The sequence below is a fragment of the Macaca mulatta genome, chromosome 10 (assembly GCF_049350105.2).
Source record: "Macaca mulatta isolate MMU2019108-1 chromosome 10, T2T-MMU8v2.0, whole genome shotgun sequence".
Lineage (NCBI taxonomy): Eukaryota > Metazoa > Chordata > Mammalia > Primates > Cercopithecidae > Macaca > Macaca mulatta.
The window spans coordinates 4445521-4461072 of NC_133415.1; the positions used below are offsets into that span (position 1 = coordinate 4445521).

A 15552-nucleotide genomic window follows, 5' to 3' on the forward strand; every position below is an offset into this window, starting at 1 on the left:
ATAATGGGTACTAACACTGCATAAGAGTTAAGTGTACCAGGCAGTCCTATAAGTACTTTATTCCCATGACCTGACATGCGTGGGGAAACAAGGGTTAGAGTGGGGACATTCCTCACAAAGCCTATCCTCCAGTATACAACAGAGCCAGAAAGTCAACCCAAGTCTGCCAGCTTCCAAAGTCCACGCTGTTACCCCACAGAGCAGAAGAGTAGATTAGAATAAGCCAGAAATTTCTGAGAATTATTTCTAATAAGTCCTTTCCACCTCTAACCCACAAACTAGTCCACAAACCAAAATCTCCCATTGTTGCTCCTGGCCTGACATTTTTGCTGTCACTCAGCCACCAAAACGTAAGGAACGAATTTCCTTCTAACTTCCCACTGGGAGGTCAGCCTGTTCCTGAGGTTTCTACCACTTTACAGGCACCAGCTTGTTTGCTCTGCATGGAAGAAGGGACAGAAGGCTCTCCCGCTGCTCTCAGCACCTGCACCCAGGCCTCACTCCAAGGGGCCAGCACTGGCTGCCCTGATGTCATCAGGAAGCACCCTGGGCAGGAACGGGCTGCCTTCCAGATGCAGCCTTGCCCCTTACTGCAGCCCACTGTTGTCCTATCCTTCCTGCAGATATGGAGCAGGTCAGGGTTGGGATGCTCCGCACAGCAGGTGGGCAGAGACACTGGACACAGAGGCTGCCTTACAAACCAGCTCCACAAAGACTGGCCCTGAAATGTGGATCCAAGGGAGATGTGAGAAGGCCCTGTCCTGGTTCAGGTCCCAGACAGGGTCTCCAGGCCAACTCTATGAAGGAGCTCTATACCTGGGGAGAGCTGGCAAGTTCCAGTTATCTGCATCTGCTCCCTCCGGGCTAGGAAATGAATGGAGAGGACTGAGAAAAGGCACCTGACCCCAAGATGCTCCATCCTCAACCCACAGCACACTGAGAGCTCCACACAGAACAAACGTAACAAACATTGGAAGGATCTCATTTTGTCAGCAGTTATCTATCACGAACCAGTATTCTGGAGTAAGTCCTTCACGGCCATTTCAATGGACAAAATCCAAATTTGCTGGTGTTTTTAGGTGCCCTTGATTATAAAGCTTCAAAGACTCAATTTTGAACAGAAAAATGAAGAGTCCTCTTTTCCTTCCCTCATGGCATTATTTTGATTTGGAAAATCTGAAATATTTGAAACTTGGTTCTTCTGCTCCACCTGCCCAAGACATGAGTCATGCTTCCTGCTAATGGATGATAATGATCATTTCTTCCATGAACTGTATCTTGGTCTAAACCCCACACTTCCAAGCTGAATGCCAGAGCTTCCCCAAAATTCCTACGTTGAAGCCCTAACATGCAGTATACGGAGATGGGGCTTCTAAGGAGGTGATTAAGATTAAATGCGATTGTGAGGGTGGGACCCTGATCCCACAGTATTAGTGTCACTATAAGAGATGGCAGATAACTCCTGCTTGCTCGCTCTCTCTCCCATTGCCATCCCTCCCCTCCACTGCCACTCCCACAGACACCTACCCAGGAAGGGCTCTATCTACATGTGAGCAAGAAGGCAGCCTTTTGCAATCCAACCCTAGGGGACAGCCCTCACCAGAAACCAGCCTTCATCTTGGACTTGTGGCATCCAAAACCATGAGAAAACCAACTGTGCTTTAAGCCACCAGCCTGTGCCTGTGGTATGTTGTTATGGGTCCAAGCAGACACAGGCCATTTTATCTCTGGGGCAGGAAAGTCTCCCGAAGGGCTCCTCTGCCTCTCCCACGGGCTCCTACAATGCACCTGTCACTCTGTGACACTTACCAGTCACTGTCGGAAGCAGTTGCCTGTTCATCTGTACAGTCCCCAGGCCACCCTGCTGGAAACGCGCTGCAGAGGTGCGGGACACAGGTCCTGTGCCTGCCCAGGGCCCTAGGCACAGCAGGCCAGCTGTGGCACGCTACCAACCCACTTCAGAAGTACTCATGATGGCCCCAAACCAGGAGGAACATCACAGAAAAAAACTCTTCAGGGACCCAGGAGCTTTGGGACCCCTGAGTTCAATGTGACAGTGACATCCTTCTGGGATTCCGAGAGCGCCTTCTTGTCTTTGGCCTGAAGAAGGGGCTGCCCGCAGACCCCTCCCAGCAGGTGTACCGCGCCATCGAGCCCATGGCACAGAGTCCTTCTTGGGCTGGCATCTGGCTGTTTCCTGCTTACGTGTTACCGTCCCCAGTTCCAGGCTCTCTGAAGCCCAAGGTCCTGTGTGACAGTTGTTTCAGGCTTCTCACCCTTGGCTCAACCCAGCAATACATCCTCCTACCTCTAAGCACCATCAAGAACTGGTATGGCTGGGCACAAATGAAAAGCAGCCTGCCAGGGAAGGTGGCAGGAGGGCAAGAAAGGGTTTTAGACAAAGAACGGTCAGGAACAAAGGAAGCACCAAGGCAGAGGCCTGAGAGCACTGGCTCTGGTAACCCATGGCCTAGGGCTGGAGAAAGAGGAGCAGAGGGTCTGGGGTGCAACTGCCACTAGCGCAGGGGGAGAAGGAACTAGAGAGGAAGAAATCGCAAAGCTGATTAAGGAGCTGAAAAACAGAAATAAGAAGCTCCTACAAGGTCGGATCAATGAGGCTGCCATCCTGGGTGCCCTGAGACGGCCACAGAAGATGTGCTGTGGACGCAGGCTCACAGCCTAAGGTCTCAACACCCGGGGTCACCGCCAAGATCCAGCCTACTACAGGGAGGTCCACCTCCACCTGACTGTGAACACATTCACCAGAGCGGTCAAGAAGTCCTAAGCCAGGCTTTCAGGAATAGGAAGCAAGAAATGTGCTAGAAACTGACCAAAACTAAGGAAGGGTAGCTTCACTTCAAAGCCGTCACTGGGTGAGCAGCCTCACCACAATGCCTGCACTGTGAACAGTCAAATGAGAAGAGTTTATTTATAGCCCAATCGAAGTCCTTGGCCACCAACAAGAATCTGTCCTGGAGGAGACAGGGTGGCCCTCCTCTGACACATCAAGCAACAGAAACGTGTGACCAGTGTCAACACATTCCCCAGGAATATGGGAACATAAATGGCCTCAAACGCAGGGACCATATACCAATGAGATAAACCGTATCTAAAGTGGGTGTGTCTAAATATGTGTATGTGTGTAAAGACATAAGTATAGGAGTGTGTGTGCATGTATAGGCAGGTGTGTATATGGGACTCTGTGTAGGTGTGTGTGTATGGAGTGTGTATACATAAGGGTGTGTGTACGTGCATACATGTGTCTGTGTATAGATGTGTGTAGGAGGTGTGTGTGTATATGGGGGTGTCTGTATAGGCATCTGTGTGTAGCTGTGTGTGTGTATATGTGGGTGTCTGTATAGGCATCTGTGTGTAGCTGTGTGTGTGTATAGGGGTGTCTGTATATGGAGAGTGTGTATATAAGGGGGTGTGTGTGTGTATACTGGACATGTGTGTAGGTGTGTGTGTATACGGGAGTGTATATGTATATGAGGGTGTGTGTATAGACGTGTAGGTATATGTAAGTGTGTATGCGTATGTGTATATGGGTGTGTGTGTGTACAGAAATGTTTGTAGGGGGTATGTGAGTATACAGAGGTGTGTGTGTATATAGGTTTGTGTATATATGTATATGCATATGTGTGTAGGAGTATGTGTGTGAATACAGGGGGTGTGTGTTACAGGCATGCATGTAGGCATGTCTAGGTGTGTGTGTGGGTATGCGTGTGTATGGTGGGTGTATAGGCATGTGTGTATAAGGGTATGTGTTAAAGGGTATGTGTATATATGTGTATTGGTGTGTGCATAGGGGTATGTGTGTACAGGCGTGTGTGGGGGTGTGTGTACATATGAGGGGTGTGTTTGTATAGGCATGTGTGTAGGGGGTATCTAATAGGAGTGTGTGTATATGTGTATAGGCGTGTGTAGGGGGTGTGTGTATAACAGTGTTTCTGTGTATATATGAGGGGCATGGATATGCAGCATGTGTGTATAGGCATGTGTGTATATATGAGGTGTGTGGATATACGGCAGGTGTGTATAGGCAAGTGTGTAGAGTGGTATGTGTATATACAGGCGTGTGTTTGTGTATAGATGTGTTTTAAGAGTATGTGTGCATACAGGCATGCATGTGTATATGGCAGGTGTGTGTATATGGTGGGTGTGTACAGGCATGTGTGTATAGGAGTGTGTATATATATAGCGGTGTGTGTGTATAAAGGCAAGTGTGTGTATGCATATATAACAGGTGTGTACAGACATAAGTGTGTGTGTATACAGGGGTGTGTATGTAGGTCTATGTGTATATGGCAGGTATGTATATATAGGGGTGTGTGTGTATATAGGCACTTGTGCAGGGGTGTGTGGGCATATGTGTATAGCATATATAGCAGGTGTGTATACAGGCATATGTGTAGGAGTGTGTGTGTATATAGGCATCTGTGTGTGTACATAGAGGTGCGTATGTAGGTGTATGTGTATATGGCAGGTGTGTGTATGTATGAGGGGTACGTGTGTATACAGGCACGTGTGCAGGGGTGTGTGTATAGGAGCCTGCGTGTGTATATGGCAGGTATGTGTATAGGCATATGTGAAGCAGTGTGTATAGGCATGTGTGCAGGGTGTGTGTGTATATGGCAGGTGTGTGTATATAGGGGTGTGTGTAGGGCTGGGTGTGTATACAGGCATGTGTGTATATAGGAGGCGTGTGTGTATATAGGAGTGTGTATGTATGTGTACGTGGCAGGTGTGTGTAGGGGTGTGTGTATGAGGGAAGTGTGTATACAGGCATGTGTGTAGGTGTGTATGAATCGGGTGTGTGTATCAGTGTGTGTATATAGGGGTGTGTGCAGCGGTGTGTATGTATGAGGAGTATGTATATAGGCATGTGTGCAGGAGTGTGTGTATAGGAGTGTGTATGTGTATATGGCAGGTATGTGTATAGGCATCTGTGAAGGGATGTGTGCATGTATGAGTGTGTATATACACAGGCATGTGTGTAGGGGTGTGTGTATAGGGGTGCATATGTAGGTGTGTGTATGTGTGTAAGGCAGGTGTGTGTATAGGCGTGTGTGTAGGGGTGTGTGTATATGAGGCTATGTGTGTATACAGGCATGTGTGTAGGGGTGTATGTGTATATAGGGGTGCATCTGTAGGTGTGTGTATCTGATGGGTGTGTGTATATAGGCGTGTGTGTAGGGTGTGTGTGTATACAGGCATGTGTGTGTAGGGTGTGTGTGTATACTTTAATTTCAAATAACACATTACATTTAAGGCAACATTCTTGTCATCTGCAACCACAGGGAAGAAAGGGTAGCCTGGAGCTCAAGCCTGGGACCGAATTCCACTTCACCCCACGCAGAATTCACCCTTGGAGGATTACCAGATAAATACAGAAGACTCAGCGAACTCTCAATTTCAGCGTGTGCCAAACACTGCTCAGGGCGTACTCATATTAAAAAAAAGTTCACTGTTTATATGAAACTGAAGTTTAACTAGCGTTCTCTATTTTTATTTGCTCAGCCTGGCGCCCCTAGCCCTTGGAGGTTCCAGGGGTTAGAAGGTAGAGAGATCTAGTTGTTCCCAATTTTTAATAAAGAGAGGCGAAGGCACAGTTTGCAGGAGAAAACTCAGAAGGCACATGGCTGTGGTCCATCCTACACCCCTTAGGTGGCCCCGGCAACGGCTTCGATGCTGTTGCTGGGAAGGCTTTGGGTTGCTGTTCCTTGCAAGCTAAGTTTAGATCAGCTTAGCAATGACCAGGTTTTGCCAGCAGCTCCTCCTGACCCAACGTGAGGGTAGAGCCCACCAGAACCAGGGCCCCAGGGAACAGCTCTGCCCACTCCCCTCGTCCACGGGTGCCCGGGCACCATCACCATGGCACCAGAAACAATCCATGAGCTTCCCTTTTAGGGCCAGTGTCACCCCCAATGGGACAATTCTCTGATCTGCAGTGCAGTTGTTTATGATCTGATCTTTAAATCTGAAAAAATCGAGAATGGACATAATCAAACGGACACATCTGCTGAGGTTTCAAATATTCTTTTTAAATATTGAAGTAAGTTCTCCATGGTTTTTTAATCAAAAAATGTAGCAAATATCTCATTTACACAGACATCACCTATGTCACAAAAGATGCATGACACTGAGTCCCAGGTGAGGCTGGCCCCAGCATTCAGACAGAGGGGCTCTGACTCCAGCCTTTGGAAAGGCTAGGGCTGAAAGCCCACTTTTCTGGCCATTCTATCTTGGGGGGCAATGAGGGATCACGTGATTTCAGAGGTTAACATCACATGTAACAGATGTAACAACTAAACGTACAGGGGACATCATTAGGATTCACTGCAAAAACGTGGAATTTCAAGTATGTGTAAGCGTTCTCGATGCGGAAATCTCATCATGAGATTTACATGTTGAAATTCTGTCAGTTGGAGAGTAAATGTACATTTATTATTACAGCAGCAAATTACTAAATAATTGGTGTGAACTGTTGATTTTACACACCAAATCCTTTGCTAAGTAGGGAACAGACTGACAATTAATACAAATACTGAGAACATATTAGCTAGATAATTGTAGAATGAACAGTGTATCCTCTTTAAGCCTACAAATGCTTAAAAATTTTTAAGTAACACAAGGCAGGATAATACCGATTAGATGACATCCTAATTCTATCTTTTGTGGAGTTGCTGGACACATGCCCTATTCTAACATAAAACAAAATAAACTTTAAGACTTATACTTAATTTTTAGTTATTTAATTCCACTTAGCCATGACCCTTGTTTCAGTAATTTTTCAGAAAAATTCTTCTTCCTGAAGAAAAATGCCAAGCCCTTAAAATATTCCAAAAGATTATATAAAAGAATTAAATTTGGGGTAAAACTCCAGATTTATACTCTTATCTCTGAAGTCCTTTCTAGGCTGGTGCCTGTGGAGCTTGGCAGCACTTGCCACCAAATACTCACTTAGAATCATGCATAGGTTCTTGGAAGCTGTGACCTGAAGCAAAACGACATATAATGAAACCAATTTTACCACAGGCTGATTGATAGAATAACAGTTAAGTTCCAATGGCATATTTCTGGCCACAAAAACATCATCCAACTCTGTGTGTGTGTGTGTGACGGATTTCACTCTTGTTGCCCAGGCTGGAGTGCAATGACGCGATCTCGGCTCACCGCAGCCTCCACCTGCTGGGCTCATGTGTATGGGTCATTGTATTTGAAAAAGCTGTTTGGGGTTATTTAAAAAAAAAAAAAAATTACAATTTGAGTTGTAACTTCCTCCAAAAAAAAGATTTTGTGTTGCTTCTCGCTAGCATTTTGGGGAACTCCAGTACAGACTCACCATAATTAAGGTTCAAACAATCCAGGTCCTGTCAGGTTGGAACCTAGATTTTATGAGGGTGTATCACTTCCGCTTTACCCTCACGTGTCACTATTCTGGGTCTCAGAAACTATATGGGCATTTCTCAGATCCCTATCCTGACTAAATGGGTTGGATCCAAGCACTACATGAGGCATCCAAACTACAACTAGCTTTGGGATGATTTCTTCTGCATCAGGAAACACACACTCAGAACAACGGGGGCTTTAGTGCTGGACATACCTAGCTGGGTCCTAGCACCACTCTGGCCCAGGAAGTCCTTATTTTGTAGATAGCAATTCAATGCTTTTAAGACATTTATTTTTTTCTTTCTTCTTTTTTTTTTTTTTTTTTTTGAGACGGAGTCTCGCTCTGTCGCCCAGGCTGGAGTGCAGTGGCGCCATCTCGGCTCACTGCAAGCTCCACCTCCCGGGTTTACGCCATTCTCCTGCCTCAGCCTCCCGAGTAGCTGGGACTACAGGCGCCCGCCACCTCGCCCAGCTAATTTTTTGTATTTTTAGTAGAGACGGGGCTTCACCGTGTTAGCCAGGATGGTCTCGATCTCCTCACCTCGTGATCCACCCGCCTTGGCCTCCCAAAGTGCTGGGATTATAGGCGTGAGCCACCGCGCCTGGCCTCTTTCTTTTTGCTTTGTTTGTTGGCAAAAAACGAACAAACAAACAAACAAACAAACAAAAACACTCTTATCCAGTGTGAAACATGGTTGAAATTATCTAGCCTGCCACGACTGAAAATGCATGTTCCGGCCAGGCACGGTTGCTCACGCCTGTAATCCCAGCACTTTGGGAGGCCGCGGCAGGCGGATCACGAGGTCAGGAGATCGAGACCATCCTGTGAACAGTTAAACCCCATCTCTACTAAAAATACCAAAAAATTAGCCAGACGTGGTGGCGGGCGCCTGTAGTCCCAGCTACTCGGGAGGCTGAGGCAGGAGAATGGCGTGAACCTGGGAGGCGGAGCTTGCAGTGAGCGGAGATCGCGCCACTGCACTCCAGCCTGGGTGACAGAGCGAGACTGTCTCAAAAAAAAAAAAAAAAAGAAAAAAAAGAAAAAAAATGCATGTTCCTCCTACTCTCACCTTTTTCTTTCACTCCAAATTCCGTGGCTCCAGTCACCCTCTCTGACTCCGTGGGAGCTCCTACAGTGTCTGTCCCGAAGTCTGTGGGAACTCCTACAGTGTCTGTCCCAAAGTCTGTGGGAACTCCTACAGTGTCTGTCCCGAAGTCTGTGGGAGCTCCTACAGTGTCTGTCCCGAAGTCTGTGGGAGCTCCTACAGTGTCTGTCCCGAAGTCTGTGGGAGCTCCTACAGTGTCTGTCCCGAAGTCTGTGGGAGCTCCTACAGTGTCTGTCCCGAAGTCTGTGGGAGCTCCTACAGTGTCTGTCCCGAAGGGTACAGGGGATTCCCGGGGAGTTTCGCATCCAGGAGCTTGCCTCTCGCTTTACTGCCCGCCCAGCACACACCCTCGAAGGCTGCTGCCCATCCTCCTTTCCACGCGGCTTCCATTACAGACACAGCCCTCTCTCTTCATTCTCAGCACCTTCGTGTCTCCACGGCAGACTTTTTCTAAAGGCTTAGGGATGACAGAGAAGGGTCACAGTACTTCTCAAGGTAGGAAGAAACTACTCAGAAGTGCTTCTGAGAGATTCTTTCGCAACTCCTTACCTCAAGAAAACGAGAGTGATGCGGCCCTCTTCCGATCTGCCCTCTCGCCCCTCACCAGGCTTCCCTCCATCCCCAAGACCTCCCCCTCCTCCAGCTCTCTGCTGGCTCCTGATGAGCCCTCATCCTCACGCCACCACTGCTGAAATTCCACTTGACTTTGCAGAGCAATTCAGCTCTTTTCTGAAGTATTCCCATCTGGGCAATGTCCGCAAAACCTCTCCATTCTCAACCAGTCCATGAAGATGTTTTCCTTCACCGAATTATCAAAATTTTCTGAAATAAATGCTGTCCTCCTAAAACGCAGAAATGAGGAGAGGCGTTTTGTTTTTGTTTATTTGTTTGTTTGTTTTTGAGATGGAGTCTCGCTCTGTCGCCCAGGCTGGAGTGCAGTGGCGCCATCTCGGCTCACTGCAAGCTCCGCCTCCCAGGTTCACACCATTCTCCTGCCTCAGCCTCCCGAGTAGCTGGGACTACAGGCGCCCACCACCACGCCCGGCTATTTTTTTGTATTTTTAGTAGAGACTGGGTTTCACTGTGTTAGCCAGGATGGTCTTGATCTCCTGACCTCGTGATCCGCCCACCTCAGCCTCCCAAAGTGCTGAGATTACAGGCTTGAGCCACCATGCCCAGCCTGACAGGCTTGTCTTTTTTAAGCAATTTTTTCTTCCTAGAATATTCTCTGCCCTTAATAAAATCTTTACAATCCCTGCAAAACTTCCAACCCACAAATCCTTCCTCTAGGAGGCAAGTGATGAAACCGGGGAGGGGAGCTTCACATGGTCAAGGCCTGCAGATGCTTCTCCCAAGCTTGCTCAGGGTTGATGGCTCCCACCAGTCTGAGAGCTCCAACGCGAGAAATTCTATTTACTGCTTTAGCAGCCTGGGTATTCTTATTTTGAGGCCATGATAGAAATTCCTTAAGGTTTCATTAGAAGAACAGGAACAAGTTACACGGTTTAACCTCTTTACAGCAACACACATCTTTGTCTGTTGTGAAGCACCGATCCTTTAAACAAAAAATTGCCATATGAAAATGGCCTACTCAGAGGCTGTGCTGAAAATAAAAATATGATTTACTAAAAAGTACAGATTTCGTTGGGGTTCCTTTGGTTATTGTTGCTGCTCTTTTAAACAATCATCCAGCAAATCCGCAATGTGCTTCTTTCTAAACCACAGCACCAGAGAAAATCAATTCAAGTATTTCCCAAACTGCAGCACTGGAACAAACGAGCACTAACCACAAGTTTCTAACCTCCAAGAAAACATGAAATATGCTTTCCAAGGGACACAAGCAGGAAAGGAAGAACCTGCTAAGAACGTGTAATTCACATCTACTGCAAATCATATTTCAAAGAGCTCAATGGGGCTGGGGAACGCTTGTGAAAGTGCTGGCAGGGAAAAGAATCCAACAGTACCCAAACAAGACCTCAGGATGCAGCGTGCGATGAGCGCCCAGGAATGCACTGACGGAGGCAAAAACAGTATTTTTAACAGACGATAGACTGAAAAGCAGCTAAATGTAATACTGAAAGTATTATCAGAAGAGCTGCATACAACTTCCTGATATGGAAATTAGGTAGCAACCATCAGACACAGAGTTAAAAATCAGATTCAATCAAGGAACAAAATGGAGTTTGTAATTTGTAGGAGTCCACTTTAGAATATCACTCAGCAGTTTCCCAAACCGAGTGCCTTCCCCGTGAAGACTGCTGTCACGGCCTTCCGTGCTAACGGCACAGGGAGGGGAAACGGCGCGGTGACCTGCGACGCTGAGCAGGCAGGACCCTGCAAGGCACGTGGCCTGGGCTAAGTTTCCAGCAAAGTGCAGTTTCTCGCCACGTTGTGTGAAATAATTTGCCAAGCGTGCGTAGAACTCTTTGTGGAAGAGCATGTCTCTCTTCCATAGCTCATCGCTGACCAGCTGGTATCACAAATGCAGGCCTGGTTCTGCTTGGCATCACTTGCTTAATGCTCTGTTCAAGAATTTAACAAACTATCGGGAGAATATGCCTGGAACGGGCAAGCATTATCTCTCAACTTCCATTTAATTAAACTCTGCTATTGTAATATGACAGTCAGCACATCGCAGGGGGAATTATTTTAAAGATGAAGGTAAAGAGTATTTCAAAGCCCCCACTTAAACATGAAAGCATAATCTGAAACTGCCTGAGCACACACTGTCATTTTTCTGTAATATTAAAGATGTTATTTCCAGACTCAGTAATTAGTTAGATTCCATGGAGGATTATTCTAGCATCCTTGATAGAAAAATGATGTACAGAGCCAGGGAACAGAGTACCGAAGGACCACCATAAACAACCATCTGTCACCTAGATGGTGACAATCACCAAGCTTAATAAGGAGTGAGTACTGCCTGCTTCGGGTGCACACTCACTACTCTCCTGCAAAGCGAATGTACTGAATTCTGATGATATCGCCTTAAGAAGAAGAAATAAGAGCAGCTTGCGCGCCAGCAGCTGTCTCAGAAGGATGCCCATGAGGGATCCTGAGCAGGCCAGGATGCCACCGGCGGATGAGGACAGCACCCTGTCCCACCGAGGGCTGGGGGCCACCTCCCCCTTCCCACAGAGAGGGGCTGCACAGGAAGCTGGCTTACCATCTATCCGGCTCACGAGTTCTTCTAACATTTTCACTTTCATTTGAATTCCAGGTTGGGCAAAGGTGTAGTTATCCTAAGGAAAAAATAATAATGTGAATCATAGGCATATAAAATAAAACACACTTTCCAAAAGGGAAAAAGGCAGCTGGGATAAAGGGAACAGCTTGATAATAGGACGAATTCACAAGCAGATTTTATCTTGAGAAACAAATAAGCGGACGCGCACTGCACAGCACAGCCCCTCGCGGTGCCGCCAAGTGCTATTTTGAGAAGGGAAAGTCCAGTATTTCCCGATGTCAGGTGATGAGCATGCACATCTCAGGGAACACTGACTGGTACATTTCTATTTGTAAACGTGAGACACTTATATCTAAATTGAAAATCAGGCATCCAAGTGCATAGCTCATTGACCAGAACAGTCTTTGGGAACTGACCACCTCGCTGGCCACCTGGACCCCGAGCACTCAGCCCTGCTGGAAGCCAATGGCAAATGTGCCCGGCGCTGACAGCACCATCATCGTGGCCACAATCCAAGTGCTGATGACATGATGCTGAAAACAGTGGACATGTGGCTTTACCCTCGGAGATAGAGTTAGGTGAACTCAGGTTAAGTTCAGATACTAACAGAAGAAGGTCTGCATAGCATCAAAGGGAAGGGGGCCTGGGCAGTTTCAAGTCAAACAGCCCAGGAATGGGGCCCCAGCTCTAGGACTCAGGAGCTGTGTGACCCTGGCAAGTAACACAACCCCTCTGGGCTTCCGTTTCATTACCAATAACATGAGAGTAATAACACTGCCTTCTAGGACTGTCTGAGGTCTCAAGGAAATAAGTAAGTGGAATGTGGAAGAGATTTCAAGACACAGCAGGTACCAGGCGGTGACAGGTCTATTACTCCTGTGTCACCACCTAAGAGAGCACATACAAGACACTGGGGGGTGCGGCCGGAGAAGACTGGTCACACTGCCTCATCCCACAGCAGGAACACAAAGAAGCAGCTCCCATCAACAAGAGAAGGGCATTCCCTATGCAGGCTGCCCTTTGGGCCTCAGCCAGTGCTCGGGGGCATTTTCAGAAGGAGGGTTTCAACCAGACTCGTGGTTAACAGACTTAATCTGTACCCAACAGCAGTGAATGTGGAAAGCAGAATAATAACCAGCCCCAAAGACGCCCAGGTTCCAACCCCTGGAACCTGCGGATGTGCTGCCTTACATGGCATGGGGAACCAGGGTTGCAGGTGGAACTAAGGTTGCTAATCTATGAACCTGTGCAGAAAGGAGAATCAGAAGGCAGCGAAACGATGGGTGCTGTGCCTGGGGCTCCTGTGGGTTCCGGCCTAGGCTTCTAACTCTTTAGTGAGCACACAGGGCCTCTGGCCCGGCCAGCACTGGGAGATGACTGCCTGTGGCAGCTCTGCCCTCAGGGAGTGACACTGGGGATGGCCCCAGGAGCCTCAGCTAGGGGAAGCCAGGCAGGCCACTGGCCTCAGTAAGGGCACAGGTAATGCAGTCTTGGTCCGAACAGGAGGTGTTGGGCACAGGCAACTGCAGCTCACCAAGCGGGCTCAGGCCACCACGCAGGTACTAGCTTGCAGAAGGCAGCGTCAGGGCAGCCTCTCCGACAGTGGGGGATGATCTGCTGCCTGTGCGCCCAAGAGGGCAGGGGTCTGCAGGCACCACCTGGCAGGACGGAGGTGCTAGCTTTGCGTGACAGGGGAGCAGGTCTACACGGGCAGTTGTCCACATGGCACCCGACATTCAGAGCCCAGGAGTAAAGTGGAAGGACTGATCTGGACTTGATACTGATACTCCTCTTCCATAGGCTCAGGACTGGAAAACGGTTCGAGAACAACGTTCCTGGAGGTGGTCAACCAGGCAGGCCTCCCTGTGCTGTGAGGGGACGCAGCCACAGAGTGCACAGAATCTGCAAGGAAGGGTGACAGGGCACACAGCAAGGGTGTCAGCCCTCGGGAGGCCCCAGTAACGTGGAAACAGCACTCACAGAACCCCCAGCTCCAGAACCCAGGAGGGGACCCCAGGTAAGACAAGCGTGGAGCTGAGTGACTGCTTTCGGGCCAGCAGCATTCCCAAGTCTGGAAAGTCGAATGTGAACACACACAGCCAGCACTTACTACGTTTCTCTCTCTCTCTCTCTCACATGCACACACACACACAACCACGCGCACACACACCCGCGCACACACCCAGAGCACACGTGACATCTTCTAACAAGAACAGGCATGGCGGCCGCTGTGGCCCAGAACACAGAAAATGCCTACAAGGCACTGAGGATTTTTCTGTCCCTAGAAATGGAAAATGAGCCGACTCAGACCTGCCCGCTTGCTGAGGGATTTCTCCCAGGTGGATTTCAAGTGACGGGCTCTGGATTCCAAACTGTCACATCTCTGTGAGGGCAGAACCACGAAAACTCCGTTTGCCACCTTCACTTAGAATGACGCCAAGGCCCTCTGGTGACCCTGGGTGGCAGGAAGGATGGGCTCCGGAAAGCGGATCTCTGCAGTGACTGCTCCGGGGCCTGGGGATGATCTGTTTCCTAGATGTCGTGGGCCGATTCAGGGATAAGCTTGGAGGCCTCCTGAATTTGGCTGTCCAAAATACGGCGTTTAATGGGCAGGACTTTTAGGCCTGAAGGAGCTGCGACGGTGTCAGTGAGACCCCGGCACCTGTCCAGCTGAGATGGAGCCGCAGCAGCAAGTGAAGGACAAATTGTGAGCTTTCATATATTTGAAATTTAACAGGAGTAAGAAATTTTGGCTCCAGACTTGAATTCCTTTGACTGTCATCATCGTTGGACCTGAACTTGCAGTGGTTACCCTTTAAGACTGAATTTCTCCCCAGAGACTGGACAACAGAAGCAGATTTATGTTAACATTTAGGGCACACTGTGTGTTGCAAGTTTGCAGAATGTCGTGGAGGAATCCCGACGAGCCCGGCTGAACAATACAGCCGCACAGAATTAAGGGTGAGAAGTAAACCACAGAGTGTGTGGCCGCCTCCAGTACAGAGAGGCCTTAGGATTACTTAATTAATGTCCTATTCTGACAAATTCTGGAGCCGTGGGGAGCACATTCTAACCACCCCACTGGTCTGTCCTGAGGGATGTGATCTCTCCCACTCCAAGGGAGGCCACGCCCCCGGCTGTCCAGGGCCCTGATGGTTATGTGAATAACAGACAGACCTGGAGTCAGCGCCAGGTGGAGGGAGCGCAGCTGCTGCCTCTCCTGTACTGGCTCTATTCCCAGAAATGCTCGCTCCACGGAGGCTAAAACGGGGAGAGGCGAAGGTGGGTTCAGTCCCTCGCACTTCTCAGAGGTTCCACAGCAGGCGGGCAGGGCCCGGCCCGCAGCGCCGGCTCTGATGGGGTGGGCAAGCCTGATGGGTCCTGGGATCGTTCAGCCAACTCAGTGGCTCTCCCACTAAGACAGGATCTCAGGCTCTCGAGCAGAAATAGTTATTATTTGGCCTCCATCTGCGACAACTTTATTTCTCAATTTGTTCAAAACCCAGGTAGGGAAGACAGGTTCTCAGAAATCCAAACAATAAAAAAGAATGGCACTGAGAGCCCATAAAGTAAAGGTCTGCATTTTGAAAGAGAAAAGGTTTGCATTTTGGAAGACCTGCAAAGACTGACAGCTATGGCCTTGGCATTCTGGCTTCAGACTAGGGGCAGAGAAGACCAGCCTTCAGAAGACTGCAGCACGGACGCCCGGCCCCACCTCCGGAGGGCGAGACACCAAGGCTAGAGCACGGGGCGGGGGTCGGTCTGGGCCCTCCTGGCTCCGGAGGTGAGCCCAGGCTGCAGAAGGCCCCACTCAGTGGACAGGAAGCCTCCAAGGGCACTCTAAGGAGGCAGACACCGTGGCCAAGG

At 48.8% G+C, this 15552-nt stretch overlaps 1 protein-coding gene across 4 annotated transcripts in view; it reads right to left on the reverse strand.

Moving 5' to 3' along the window:
• Nucleotides 1–15552, reverse strand: part of TBC1D22A (TBC1 domain family member 22A) — a 416627-nt gene that overhangs the window by 161062 nt on the left and 240013 nt on the right. For all 4 annotated transcript variants that reach the window (XM_028827584.2, XM_015150588.3, XM_077949319.1 and 1 more), the window contains one exon: nt 11665–11740. In XM_028827584.2, the coding sequence (XP_028683417.1) occupies nt 11665–11740 (76 nt within the window). The remainder of the gene's footprint in view (nt 1–11664; nt 11741–15552) is intronic.